General features: G+C 42.0%; 1 protein-coding gene across 11 annotated transcripts in view; it reads right to left on the bottom strand.

Annotated features, from left to right (window-relative positions):
* The window catches only part of NFX1 (nuclear transcription factor, X-box binding 1), an 88,739-nt gene that overhangs the window by 63,364 nt on the left and 9,934 nt on the right, over positions 1-15,441 (bottom strand). For all 11 annotated transcript variants that reach the window (XR_009210982.1, XR_009210980.1, XR_009210978.1 and 8 more), the window contains exons 3-7: positions 14,417-14,575; positions 12,577-12,654; positions 8,531-8,636; positions 4,638-4,709; positions 2,015-2,154 (exon numbers count right to left, since the gene is read on the bottom strand). Coding sequence is in view for 4 of the 11 variants with exons in the window: in XM_058431078.1 (XP_058287061.1) it covers positions 2,015-2,154; positions 4,638-4,709; positions 8,531-8,636; positions 12,577-12,654; positions 14,417-14,575 (555 nt within the window). In the remaining 7 variants the exon portion in view is untranslated. The remainder of the gene's footprint in view (positions 1-2,014; positions 2,155-4,637; positions 4,710-8,530; positions 8,637-12,576; positions 12,655-14,416; positions 14,576-15,441) is intronic.

Raw genomic sequence — 15,441 nt, forward strand, 5'->3', positions numbered from 1 at the left:
CAGGAGGAACATGAAATGTAGATAAAGGCAGACCAAGGAGAGAGTATATTTCAGGGAAGCAGATTTTGGCTCAATAAAAGAAAAAACTGGGACGATTAGAGTTGTATCATGACCAAACAGCCTACCTAAAAATACAGTGAGCTTTCAGGCTGTTTAATCAGTGACTGGGTACCTGACAATATTCACTCTGGAGAGCAAAGAGGGGATAACTGCACTAAGAGAAAATAAAACTAGATTCCTTTTTTGTTTTCTGGGACAGAGTTTCACTCTCGTTGCCCAGGCTGGAGTGCAATGGCACGATTTTAGCTCACTGCAACCTCCGCCCCCCAGGTTCAAGCGATTCTCCTGCCTCAGCATCCAAGTACCTGGGATTACAGGTGCCCGCCAACACGCCCCAACTATAAAATTAGATTCTTCTGTCCCATTTCTAGATTGCAGTAATGGAGAGGAAGAGAAAAACTGAAAACATCAAAAATATAAACTTATATTCACAATTAAAAAAATTTTTTCTATTCATGTAGATACTTTCTACTTTTTTTCCCATTGACGTATAGCTAGCATATAATAAACACAAATATTTTACATATTCAGTTTTGATTGGTTTCAGATATCTTTTGGTAATTGTACACATCTGTGTAACCACCACCCAAAACAAGATATCAAACATTTCTATCAACCCAGAAAATTTGTGTCCCTTCCCCCAATTTCCACCACTAGGCAACCATTTTCTAATTTTTATTATGAAAAATTAGTTTTATATGTTCTTAGATTTCACATGTTCATTTTATTATTATTATTATTTTTTTTTTTTTTTTGAGACGGAGTCTCGCTCTGTCGCCCAGGCTGGAGTGCAGTGGCGCAATCTCGGCTCACTGCAAGCTCCGCCTCCCGGGTTCACGCCATTCTCCTGCCTCAGCCTCTCCAAGTAGCTGGGACTACAGGCGCCCGCCACCACGCCCAGCTAATTTTTTTGTATTTTTAGTAGAGATGGGGTTTCACCGTGGTCTCGATCTCCTGACCTCATGATCCGCCCGCCTCGGCCTCCCAAAGGGCTGGGATTACAAGTGTGAGCCACTGTGCCCAGCCCATTTTATTATTATTATTATTATTATTATTATTATTATTATTATTATTTTAGACTGAGCCTCATTCTGCCATCCAGGCTAGAGTGCAGTGGCGCGATCTCTGCTCACTGCAACCTCCGCCTCCCGGGTTCAAGTGATTCTCTTGATTCAGCCTCCCGAATAGCTGGGATTACAGGTGCCCACCACCATGCCCAGTTAATTTTTGTATTTTTAGTAGAGACAGGGTTTCACCATGCTGGCCAGGCTGGTCTCAATCTCCTGACCTCGAGTGATCCACCCGCCTCAGCCTCTCAAACTGCTGGGATTACAGGCGTGAGCCACTGTGCCCAGCCAGTTCATTTTTAAAAAGATTATTTTAGTCTTTCTAGGTCCATAATAATCTGGTCCTTTTCAAGCAGTTACTTTTAAACAGCATTTTAAAATCTGCTATTTAAATTAGGCCAGGCACTGTGGCTCATGCCTGTAATCCCAGCACTTTGGGAGGCCCAAGCAGGCATTATCACTTGAGGTCAGGAGTTCAAGACCAGCCTGGCTAACATTGTAAAACCCCATCTCTACTAAAAATACAAAAATTAGCAAGGCGTGATAGCAGGCACCTGTAATCCCAGCTACCTGGGAGGCTGAGACAGGAGAATTGCTTGAACTTGGGAGGTGGAGGTTGCAGTGAGCTAGGATCACGCCACTGCACTACAGCCTGGGCGACAGAGTGAGACTTATCTCAAAAAGAAAAAAAAAATTATATAGGACAATGACCTATACTGGTATGCAGGTAAAATAATAAAAACCATCTAAGCATTGTATCTCCAGTTCTCTCTACTCAAGGTCTTTGTGACTAAAAGTCTGACACCAATCAAAGTTTATCAAGACAATCATTAATAAGGTTCCAGAAAAGAACACAAGCATTGCTAGCTGGTGTGCCCACCACTTACCCTGGTTCAAAATGATCTGGCAAGGCTGGCATTGACCCCCATGGCACAGCTCAGCACACTGGTGCTGACCACAGTTCAAAATATTCTCACATGGGTTAGAACAGTGGACTGAGACAGCCTGACCACAGCGAACTGTGTGCCTGTAAAGACAATAGATGTAAAGACAGCATCAGTCTAAAAGTTCCTGTTGGACAACTAAACTAACACTGTGGCCCTAACTCTCCCCTCAAAACCCACTAAGCCTTTCTCTAACTTCATTTCCCTCACTTTTTCCTATGTCTCCCTCCTCCAATTCTTATTTCCTCAATTACTCTCCCTTTCTCCATTCTTTTTCTTCTTCTGTTTTTTTTTTTTTTTGTTGTTGTTGTTTTTTAAATAGAGACAGGGTCTCACTATATTGCCCAGACTGATCTCAAACTCCTAGGCTTAAGCGATCCTCCTGCCTCAGGCTCCCAAAGTGTTGGGATTACAGGCTTGAGCCACCATGCCTGGCCCACTCTTTCTTCTTTCTCCTCCTTTTTCATTTTCCATCCTGTCTTTCTCTCCTATTTTCTGAGTGGTGAGGAACTGAAGGCTATTCCTGAGTATTTGCTTTATGTGATTTCATCTCTGAGTTCCATGAAGCAGCATGCGTAAGGACAAAGAACGCTGGGGTGAGGAGTGAGAAGATCTGGGTTCTAGTCCTAGCTCTGCCTGGAGCTTCCACAGTACTTTACAGACAGGGGAGAAAGACAGCTATCATGTACCCAGATCTAACACACTCAGACTAACAGCACAATGGCATTATCCTGAGACCCAGCACTTAGAACATACTATATGTGACTTTGCTTCAGGGTAGGGAAATAAGCGAATTCTAGTTTTGTTCTAATAAACATCTTGATTTTGCTGAGAGAAGGATATAAGAAAGTCCTTTTTTGTTGTTGTTTATTTGAGACAGAGTCTTGCTCTGTTGCCCAGGCTGGAGTGCAGTGGTGCCATCGTGGCTCACTGCAACCTCCGCCTCCTGGTTTCAAGCGATTCTCCTGCCTCAACCTCCCCAGTAGCTGGGGCTACAGGCACGTGTCACCACACCCAGCTAATTTTTGTATTTTTAGTAGAGACAGGGTTTCAACATGTTGGCCCAGCTGGTCTCGAACTCTTAACCTCAAGTGATCCACCCACCTCGGCCTCCCAAAGTGCTGGGATTACAGGCGTGAGCCACTGCGCCCAGCCGCAGAAAGTACTTTTAGACAATTGTCTTCAGGTCTCTTTCTAGGGTAATGGTTAAGCACTTGGAGTCCACTCTTCTGCAAGAAGCATTTTATTTGATCCTCGACTCTCATCTCAACTCCATATTTTGTTTTTAAAAGTCACTGTTATGTACATAAATGATCAGCTTGCAGTACTTGACATAATGGCTAACACTAGCCTATTATGCTACCATTCTGCCTAGCACCATGGCTAACATTAACCCCTTGAAGTAGACACTATTATTTCTACTTTATAAGAAAAATGAGGTTCAGTGAGACCAAGCAACTTGCCCAGAATCAACAACCACGAAGTGACAGAACCAGAATCTGACCTTTCTGAGTCAAAACACTTACATGTAATCTCAGGCAACATGGCTATCCTCATAAGTTCAGTGAAGGCTAAAGAAATGCACCTCACTGAAAATCTGCATGATTCATCTCATCCTGTGGTTCAGAAATCATTTTAAGATCTTACTGGGCCTCAAAGACACTCCACAGCTATCAGTGATCCTTGTATTAACGATGTAGGAGACCTTGTATTATAATGGAACAAGGGTGGGCTCTAGAGTCACCTATTCTTTCATTCAACAATATTCATTAAAAGACTCCTAGATGCCAGACACTGTGCTAGGCACGGGAAACCGGTCCCAGACTCCTTAGGCCTGGGTTCAACTCCTGGTTCTGTCACCCACTAGAGAGGTTAAAAAAAAAAATCCTTGCCGACTGAGCGTGGTGGCTCATGCCTGTAATCCCAGCATTTTGGGAGGCCGAGGCGGGTGGATCATGAAGTCAATAGTTCAAGACCAGCCTGGCCAAGATGATGAAATCCCATCTCTACTAAAAACACAAAAATTAGCCAGGTGCGGTGGCAGGCGCCTGTAATCCCAGCTACTTGGGAGGCTGAGGCAGGAGAATTGCTTGAACCCGGGCAGCAGAGGTTGCAGTGAGCCGAGATCACGCCACTGCACTCCAGCATGGGCGACAGACCGAGACTCCGTCTCAAAAAAAAAAAAAAATCCTTGTCACTTTGGTATTTTACCCAAAATAATGGGTAGTCTCACAATCTCATTGTGCATATAATTTCTTAATCACTTATAAGATTACAAAATAGGGTCACGGGCAGCGCAGGGAACTACTAGTTATAGAAAAGTACTATCCATGGCGCATTTGGTCCTCAAGTTGCCCACTTGGCTCTCTTCCAAGTTGTACTTTCCTTCTGTCCTTTCCTTCCTGTTCTAAAGCTTTTTAATAAACTTTCACTCCTGAAAAAAAAAAAGTACTATTCATGCCTACCATTTATTTGTATCTACCTATATTCTTTTATTTTAGAAATTCACAAGTCAATCATGCATGTGAAAACTGAGGTCTTCTTTAGGGTGTAATTTTAACTTTACCTGGTTCGTCCACATTCACATGTTTTTGTCATAAAGGCAGGGCAGGGTGGGCAGGGTCCTGGATGGCAGAGACTGAAAGAGAAAGGTTTCACTGAATAAACCATAGCCATGTATCCAAACCCGAACAAAGCTGTCCCAGCTGGGTCTTATTGTGAATATGGCAACAAATACATCTACTATGACATGTCTTTGTATTTGTTTCAAGTTGATTAAACTATTTGAACAAAGATATCAACTGTACTTTTATGTGCAAAAAATTGACATCATTATCACCATAGACTAACCAGAGAAGTAAATCCCAAGTCAAAATACTGGTTATATTTGGGTCTGAGAGTCAAAGATGACATTTTCAAACACAGTCTTGGCCCACTTACAGCAGTGTGGGGGAATAAAAATAGTTTGCTACTCAGGTAAAAGGCAGAATGGCTAATAGAGTACTGTAGAAGATCAGAGTCTAAGCAAGGTAATAGAATTCAAATCTACCGGGTCCGTAAGAAGTACGGACGTACTCTTTATCAGCTAGTGAAGTAATAATCAGGCATTGGGCAAACAATTGAACAGTGAAAAGAAGGCTGACATGAGGGGAGGCATGCTAGTGAGTAACATGGAGAGAATAAGAGGGAAAGGGGTCATGGAAAAAACTGGGCTGAGTGATATGCTATAGGTCAGAATTAGCCCTCTGAAAAATGCTATTTTTAGGAGCTATATTATAGAGACCAATAGAAAAAAGTTACAATATGGAGTTTGTATATTCAAATATATACTGTCCTCTTCAAAGCAGACACTTTGGCAAATTACACAGTGGTACAGAAATACCACTACTTAAAACATTTTGGGAACTTCTACGAAACTGTTTTTGGAGTAGGAGGGGTATATTCCAGGTGGCAAATCACAACCCTTTGGGAATCAAAAGCCAATCAGAGCCAAGACCAATTAATCAGATGGGTAATAGAATTTGCTGTAAAACATTAGTGTGCTTATAAAGTGGTCTGGCTGGAATGTTTAGTTTCTATGAAACTCCTAAACAAGCTCTGATAATTCTTAAATAAGGTTTAAACATTGAAAACAATCCAGGAACAAATGTCTAGTCTTCTAAGATGACTCATTTTGATAGACAATACCCATAGGAGACATAAGTTTAAGCATGTTTCTTTAAAGATGAGTATCATTATTCAACAGTTATATTTTACATACACCTCAATCCTTTCGGGTGAAACAATTTTCATTGCTTGTCAGGTTTGGGTGATTCTAGGTCATGTCAAATACCTCAGAAGCCTGGACTCAATCTCCTCAATCTCAGGTTTTCTTAACTTTTAGACCAGAGGTTCACAACACTGGCTATATATTGGAAGTGCCTGGAGAGCTTTTAAAAATATAGATGTTCACACCAGGCATGGTGGCTCACGCCTGTACTCTCGGCACTTTGGGAGGCTGAGGCGGGAGGATCGCTTGAGCCCAGGAGTTCGAGGGTGCAGTGAGCTACGATAGCACCACTGCACTCAGGCCTGGGCAACAGAGCGAGACCCTGTCTCTATGGCTTTTGAGTCCTAACAAGTGTAAATGAGAGAAACCAAAGCTTTCTTGGAGACCAGAAAAGTGCTACTGGGGAATGGGCTTCTATGGCCCTGAAAGTAAAAGAAAGTTCCCAAGTCAAGTGTGAGAGCTCCAGAGCCACAAAAGAGCAGGAGCAGGTTTTAAGGTGTTCTTTTCTTTCAGACATGGTGCTGATCACGTGATCTGCACCAGTTTTGATCTCTGGTAGTCATGAAGGGTTTGAAAAAATAGTCCATGCAGAGGATTAAGTTTTTTTTTTTTTTTTTTTTGAGACGGAGTCTTGCTCTGTCGCCCAGGCTGGAGTGCAGTGGCGTGATCTCGGCTCACTGCAGCCTCCGCCTCCTGGGTTCACGCCATTCTCCTGCCTCAGCCTCTCCAGTAGCTGGGACTACAGGCGCCCGCCACCACACCCAGCTAATTTTTTATATTTTTAGTAGAGATGGGGTTGCACCATGTTAGCCAGGATGGTCTCGATCTCCTGGCGTGATCCGCCTACCTTGGCCTCCCAAAGTGCTGGGATTACAGGCGTGAGCCACCGTGCCCAGCCAGGATTAACTTCTTATTACTGAATTTACTGAAAATGACAGCTAATGGCAAGAATAGCTTAAGTCCTTCCTAAGGAAGGACCTATGTGAGCAGTCAAAGGGAAGGAGGTATCTGACTGCCCAGCAGATCACAGGCCATGCTGTCTAGCCCAGTTTAAAACAGCTCTACCCCCACTGACATTTCCCCAGTGCCACCACCATGCCTTGATCACTAGGACCCTGGTCCAATATTATCCTGCTCCAAGCAGTAGAAATACCAAGATAACACTCTGATGTCTGGTTTACTCTTAGATTTGGGTAGTAAAAGTAAGAATTGTCATTTTTTGATCACTTGCCAGACTCTGTATCGAACTGCATAGGTGCACTAATTCATTTAATTTTCATAGAACCCTATAAGTATTATTATTACTATCATTATTATTTTACAGATACAGGCTTAGATAAATTAAGTAACTTGTCCAAGGTCACATAACTACTTAAGTAACTTGAACCTAAGATTTAAACCTTTGTCTGAGGTCAAGGCCTGTAGAAATGTATTTGTAACTGATCAATTGTTTTTCTATTACTGTGCATTTTTTGGTATTTAGAAGCTGACTGCATACAGTCTACTTATTTCTTTATTATTTTTAGAGACGTGGTCTTGCTTTGTTGCCTAGGCTGGAGTGCAATAGTGCAATCACAGCTCACTGCAGCCTTCAACTCCTGGACTCAGATGATCCTCCTTGCTCAGCTTCCCAAGTAGCTGGGACTATAGGTGTGTGCCACCACACCTGGCTAATTTTAAATTTTTTTGTAGAGACAGGGTCTCACTTTGTTGCCTAGTCTGGTCTAGAACTCCTGGCCTCAAGCAATCCTCCTGCCTTGGCATCCCAACACTTGGGATTATAGGCATGAGCCACCGTGTCTGGCTTATGGATATAGTCTACAACTGGCTGTTTATTGCAGGGAAAAGATTGACAGCCTACGGCTGGGTGTGGTGGCTCACACCAGTAATCCTGGCATGTTAGGAGGCTGAGGAGAGCAGATTGCTTGAGGCCAGGAGTTCGAGACCAACCTGGGCAACATGGCAAAACCCCATTTCTACAAAAACATACAAAAATTAGCCAGGCGTGGTGGCACACGCCTGTAGTCCCAGCTACTCAGGAGGATGAGGTGGGAGGATGGCTTGGGCATAAGAGGCGGTGGTTGCAGTGAGCTGTGATCACGCCACCACACTCACACTCCAGCCTGGGTGACAAAGTGAGACCCTGTCTAAAAAAAAAAAAACAAAAAAAAGAAAAAAAGAAAAAGAAAAAGATTGACATCTTAGAAAGTTGACATCTTAGAAAGAAATACTGTCCGACCGGGACCCTACACAATTGTCTTTCCCCAGACAGAAGGTTCTCCCATACATTCTCTTGGACCTGAATATCCTGGATATCAATGGAGGATAAAACATATGAGTCACATTTCTTCTTAGAAGCAAGCAGTGTAAACGTAATGGAAGGAGCACTGGCTTTGGAAACCCTAGCTCCACCATCCACGGCCTACCACTGTGACACTGGGCAAGAGGCTTGGCCTTTCTGAGCCTCATCTGTAAAGTGGAGATGGTAAATATCTATTACTGGGCTGTGGTAAGGATTCAACAAGTTAACTGATGTAGAGTGCCTGGCACAGGGTGATCTGAGACCATTTACTGAGGTCCCATATCACCCTTCATCCCAAACCATTACATGCTAACCAGGTATGTTTACTTAGAGCCACCAGCAAAGCATGTCCACCAGCAATCCCAACAGAATTAGCATTCCAACTTACAGGTTACAGGAATGTGGGCAGTCCTGGCCAGGCTGTTTCTTTCTACAAACCTCACCACAGCTATGTGGAATTTCATTTCTGCTCCACTCAGGATTCTTTACCTTGCCTAGAACATATCAGATCAGAGAGTCAATGGTACAAACTTCAACCACATCCTCAACTTTAATGAAACAGTAAAGTATAGCTAGGCAGCATGCAACTTTAGTGTGGTTTTTATTATTTCAACAAATGTATTACCCCATATCCTAAAATAAAAAGATAAATATAATGCTATTCATAAAAAGTTTCACTGAGGATGATAAATCTTAAATCTTGAATTACCTGGGAAAGATAAATAAAAAGTCACTTTTACTTATGAAAATACTACCTTGACTAATGGAAACGTTTAATTTAAGATAAATACCTATAAGACAAGTCATCTATAACTGGGCTTCTAAACTGATATGCAAATTGTTGCTGCAAGGATCAGAGAGAGGGAATAAGAGAAGAGCACTGTGGGGAAAGTGGGGAGGCAGTAAGAGATGGAAAGGACATAAATCCCTTGTGTAGCAGGAACTCACCTATTCCAGAACGATAAAGTTGGCATAAAAGAGCTTATAATTTTATAATCAATGTCACTGCAAATCTTCATGGCACATCTTCCATGGACTCAGCAGAGACAGGGAAGAGTAAAATGAAGGCACAGGATTCCTCTTGAGCAACTCATCCTCACTTGGGCAATTTGCACCTAAATTGCAGCCATCCCCAGTCCATGGCCTCTGCTTTTCTCTCTAAACTATCTCTTTCAGAAATTTTATTCATGTTGAGAGGTGCAATCCACCTAAAGGCCATTGATCCCCATATCCACATTTTCTCTCTTGCCCTGAATCTTCAGTTTCAGACCCATATGTCCAAATGTCTGCTGAACATTCTTGCTTGGGGTTTCACAGTCACCTCAAACTGGCTTTATCCACAGCCAAAGTTCACATCTTCCCTCTACAACTCCTCCCTTTTCAGGGTTTCCTATTTCTGTCAGTGACATCAACTCTGTCAGAGTCACACATGCTCAAAAACTACAGTCATTGCTGACACCTCTTTCTACTTAATCACCACGTTGTGTCAATTTTTCCTACAAAGTGGCTCTCACCTCATCTCCTCTCCTGTTCCTGCCTCTCTACTGGCCAAAACCTCGTCTCCAGCCTATAACAAAAGCCTCCCTGCCTCTGTGCTTTTTTGCTCCAGTAGAGGGCCCTGGTTTTCCCCTAACATCTCTCAAGAGCTCTACCTCTTGTCCCTGACTCCAAATGATGCTTTGGGGTTTTTTTGCTTTTCTTTCCCCTGCAAGTGTTCTGCATTACGCCCTCTTCTCACTCTGTATCCTTTCATCCGCTAGGGTCTTAACTACTCCTCTCAGCTGTGATTCTCATCTTTAAGTCCTGGTCTTTCCTCAAATATTGCTACCTGCCTGTTGGACATATCTCACTGTATGTTCTGCTCACTCCTCGAGCTCAACACTTCTAAACTGTAGTCACTGTCCCCACCAGACCTTGTTCTTTTGACCTGCCCTTTTCCTTGGTATCACCATTTCCAAAAGCATGAAACTTTGGGTGACTCCCATTCCTACTACTGTTAGGAATCAATCTAACACCATATTTTTCTATCACACTCATTAGAGGCTTGTACTACTCTTCATTTGGATTTTAAGTCCCAAATTGTTTAGGCTCCAAAATACTCTACTCACTGCTACCAAACTAATCTCCATGAAGAATCATGTTGATGCCCTCAGTGGCTTCCCACAGCCTTCCAAATGAAGTCCCAACATCTGAGACTGGTATCAAAGGGTCAGCCCTTCCTTTCCAGTCATCTCTCACTCCCCTACCATCATAGATCTCGGGCTCTGTAAGTGGATGAATCACTCTTCTCCCAGTAGATCCTAAACCCTGTTGATTTTGAACTGCCTATGCTATTCCCTTCAACATATCTTTCTGCCTACCAAGATTTTACCTAGTTTACAATGCCAGTTCAATTCTACCTTCTCCAAGAAGGCTTCTCTTAATCATCCAGCTATAAGTCGTAACTACCCCAAATATCTCCCATAGTACTTTGTACTTCTAGCAGAGTATCAGGCTAATCGTGTCTTAACTCTTAGACTGTAAGCTCTGGTAAGTTAACCGTTTTATTCGCCTCTGTTTCTTCACAGTGCCTCGAACATTAATAAGTTCTCAATAAAAACATGTTAAATTAATGGTCCCCTGGAAGAACAGTGTGGGGCAAAGTCATCGGCAAATAAGGCCTTTATGTGCATTCTCACATCATTTTACCACTTTCAGATCATCTTGACCTTCACTCCACATTCTTATACTGCCTTGGAGTCTCTCATCTAATTTGCCAGTAGAGGCTTTAACAAGATTTTTAATTCCATTGTGGTACTTTATGTTTAAAAATCCTTCAAAATAAGGTATTAAGTATTGGTATTGTCCTATTTGCCCAAATTTCCATTGATCTCTTACTTCCAGTTTCATGCTGCCTTTCTGGTAGTATATTCAAGAATATTTATTCCCTCATCTAATACCAATTTAGTATCTATTAAGGCTCAGATTCTGTCAATAAAACATATAAGACCAGAAAATTCCAAATAAAACAGTGGCCAAAGTGAGAGAGAGAAAAACAAAGGAAAGCTTCCTTTGTAAGAGGGAAGCTTTCCTTTGTTTGGGGTCAGATCTTAAATGATATTGTGGTTAAGAACTGAAAGAAAAGAAGGGGAAGTCAAGGAGTTCACCAAGGTATTGCGTCTAGAAGACACAGAGTTGATGGTAAATGATTTGACCCTTTGTGAAAGCTGCTAGCTAAGTAATGGGAAAGGAGAAATATGAGCAAATTGGTGAGAAAAATAAGGAGAGCATGCAGAAACAAACAGGAAGAGCTACTTATTTCAAGAGGGGAATGGTCAAAGGTGTCAAGGGCTATCACTCTACCAAAAAGATTATGAGCTTATAAAATCAGCCCTAGATATGGTTGGAAAGGAGTCATTGGTGATTTCTTTGTTTTTATTTTATTTATTTATTTTTTTGAGATGGAGTCTCACTCTGCTGCCTGGGCTAGAGTGCAATGGCATGATCTTGGATCACTGCAACCTCTGCCTCCCAGGTTCAAGCGATTCTCCTGCCTCAGCCTCCCGGGTAGCTGAGATTACAGACACGCGACACCATGCCCAGCTAACTTATTTCAGTAGAGACGGGGTTTCACCATGTTGGCCAGGCTGGTGTCAAACTCCTGATCTCAGGTAATCCACCTACCTTGGCCTCCCAAAGTGCTGGGATTATAGACGTGAGCCACTAAGCCCGGCCCATTGGTAATTTCTGAATACAGTTTCAGTGAGGCAACAAGACAGAAGCAAAAATGCAATGCTTCAGGGAGGGAGACAGACAGTAAAGAAACAAAATCTGAAAAATCAACAACTAGAGGGAAGTTGGTCATTAAAAGGCAGGAAAGGAAAAAAAAAACATGCAGAAATGGGCTAGCAGCAAGAATGAGCATCTGGATTACAGGAAGTTTTCCCCTAATACTTGGGGGAACTGAGATATTCAAAAACAGAAAGAAATATGCCATAAAGAGGGAAGATGCCAGGATAGAGTTTATAATGCTGGTTTATAAAAAATCTGCTTATTATAAATACCAGTGACTTATTTCCAGGATTAAAATAAACACTATTATTTACTCATACTGCTCAAATCTTGAATATCAAAGCTGTAACTGCTGAGGTGAGATGAAGCCCACGTCCACACCTATCTCTGCTACCTGGTCAGGCCTGGTCTCAAGACCAAGGAGACAAGCACTACAGCCCAGAAGCAGCATGAGCCTGGTTGGCTATCTCCAGAACAGCTTGCCAGGAGCACAAAGGCTGTGGCTCTAGCTGTGTGATGGACCACATAATTATAGTCTTATAGATTCCTATAGCTTTGAAGTCTCATTAGTAACTTTTAAAACATGCCCCGCAGACCACCTTTCCTGAACTAAGGTACAATGTATGTAGTAAAAGAGACTCCAGTGTATATAAACAAACTTACCACAGAAACAAGTGTAGGTATTAGGAACATGTGCAGAAACATTCTGACAGGCAGGGCACCTCCAACCACTCTGGCCATCTGTCAGGAAAAATGGGAGTAGGCCAAATAAATTTTCTTCCAAAAGCTACATGTAATTTAAAAAATTTAAATCTATAGGAAGACACAATATTGAAGTAGTGGTAATAATTTCAATGTTAAGCATATCAGACATTTAAGGAACAAATTCACAATACTGACTGCTTAGCTTGAATACAGCATTTTCCACTGAATACGGGGTTCGTTAAAAAAAAAAAAAAAAAAAAAAGGCCGGGTGTGGTGGCCCCTGCCTGTAATCCCAGCACTTTGTGAAGCAGAGGTGGGTGGATCACGAGGTCAGGATATTGAGATCATCCTGGCCAACATGGTGAAACACCATCTCTACTAAAAATACAAAAATTAGCTGTGCGTGGTGGTGCACACCTGTAATCCCAGCTACTCGGGAGGCTGAGGCAGGAGAATCACTTGAACCTGGGAGGTGGAGGTTGCAGTGAGCTGAGATCGCGCCACTGCACTCCAGCCTGGGTGACAGAGTGAGACTCCCTCTCAAAAAAAAAAAAACCAACCAAAAAAAACCATTAGCTAGGCATGGTGGCTCTGTCTCTAATCCCAGCATTTTAGGAGGCTGATGCAGAATTGCTTGAGCCCAGGAGTTCAAGACAAGACTGGGCAACACAGCAGACCGCCTCAAAAAAAAAAAAAAATAGCTGGATGTGGTGGCATGTGCCTGTAGTCTCAGATGCTTGGGAGTCTGAGGCAGGAGGATCATTTGAGTCCAGGAATTCAAGGCTGCAGTGAGACATGATCACACCACTGGACTCCAGCCTGGGTAACAGAGTAAGACTCTGTCTCGAAAAAAATATATATATATACAGTTAGATAGAAGGAATACGATCTAGTGTTTAGTAGCACTACAGCTAACAATAATTTATTATATATTTCAAAATAACTAGAAGAGTAGAAATGGGATGCTCCTAACACAAAGAAATGATAAGTATTTGAGGTGTTGGAATCCCAATATGCCAATTACCCTGATTTGATCATTATACATTGTACGCTTGTATCAAAATATCATGTGTACCCCATAAACATGTAAACTATTACGTATGCATAGTAAAAATTTAAAAATGAAAAAAAAATTTTTTTTGTTTGTTTGAGACAGGGTCTTGCTCTGTCACCCAGGCTGGAGGGCAGTGGTGCAATCTCAGATCACTGCAATCTCCACCTCCTGGGTTCAAGCAATTCTCGTGCCTCAGCCTCCCGAGTAGCTGGGATTACAGGTGCCCGCCACCACGCCTGGCTAATTTTTATATCTTTAGTAGAGATGGAGTTTCGCCATGTTGGCCAGGCTAATCTTGAACTTCTGACCTCAGGTGATCTGCCTGCCTTGGCCTCCCAAAGGGCTGGGATTACAGGCGTGAGCCACCATGCCTGGCCAAAAATGAGAATAAGATAAATTAAAAATAGAATTACCATATGATCCTGCAATCACACTTCTGTGTATGTATCCACAGGAAATAAAATCAATATGTCAAAGAAAAAATAATAAGTAAAAGCCATCATTTTCAATAAGAGTGACTGATTTTATCATATCCTAAAATATATTTTAATATTGTTATGTTTAGCTGGTTTATTTAAGATCTATAACTTAATTCTGGTCATATGAAACACACGATCAAGGTAACATACTCTCCCTGCAGAAAAAGTAGTTAAGAGAAATTAAACTATATTTTTAAAGCTGGGCTTAATACTTGAACATATCAAACAGGGGAGAAGAACTACTCAGAAGAGAGAATTAATTGACCTGCTTGAGATGCTGGAGACCTTGCCCATTTCTTTATGCAGTTCAAATGAAACACATGGTAACAGCTCTGACAACTCCACACTGGGGCCATGACACGAACCAATTCACAGCACACCATGCACTCGTATTTTTCTGTCGTTAGTTGTTCAATTAGAGAACCTGTTTAAAAAACAAAATAACAAAAAAGATAAACTCAAACACAGAAAACCATTCCTCACTTTAATCAACCAAGGATCAGCAAGTCATTCAAGAGAAGAATCCAAATGCAGAGATTTTAAGGGATATCTGATTCTGGGTAAGGCAGCTGGCTATTCAGACTGAGGCCAATAAGGGGCAGGAATTTGCTGAGGAAGAGGATTTAGGAAGGAGACACTCAGGTGGGGATTCCCACAATTAAGGAAACATTCCCAGGAAAATAGCAGAGTAGCCAAATGCCCCTTGTAACATAGCCTGAGGATCCACTGGGCAATACAGGATCTTGCTTTGCATTTTCTGTTTTCCAGGATCCTCTAAATCTATCAGATCCATGGATTTTAGGTTAGAAAGGGGCTCATGAAGCTGTAGTGTCAGCTATAAGAAGCCCAAGTCTGGGCAGGTTCCAACAACCCATGAGTGGTGAGATGGCTCTAGCAGTTGCCCTCAAAGTCTTTAGTCATTCACTTAACAAAGATATTCTTGGTGCCTACCATAAGCCCCATGGTGGTGTTACAGTCCCTGGCTCCAGGAGCTCTAGAGAACCGTGTGTAGTATCAGAATAATCCTCCCAGATCTATTCCTGAATACCTTCACCCACTTCCAGATTTTTTTCCTCAAACACAATTGCAGCAAAGTCTTTCTAGATTTCAGTACAGCCAGATACTCTCAAAACTGAGTGTGAGTGTGTGTATATGCTTTTTTGAGTACATACTTTTAGCATTGCATTTATTTCACAATATTATTGTTATTTGCTTTCAGGTCCAAATAAGTTAAAAGAATAAAATTAACCTTAAATATAACATTCCAAGCACATTACATACTATTATTTA

The sequence above is a fragment of the Hylobates moloch genome, unplaced genomic scaffold (genome assembly GCF_009828535.3).
Source record: "Hylobates moloch isolate HMO894 unplaced genomic scaffold, HMol_V3 SCAFFOLD_19, whole genome shotgun sequence".
Taxonomy (NCBI): domain Eukaryota; kingdom Metazoa; phylum Chordata; class Mammalia; order Primates; family Hylobatidae; genus Hylobates; species Hylobates moloch.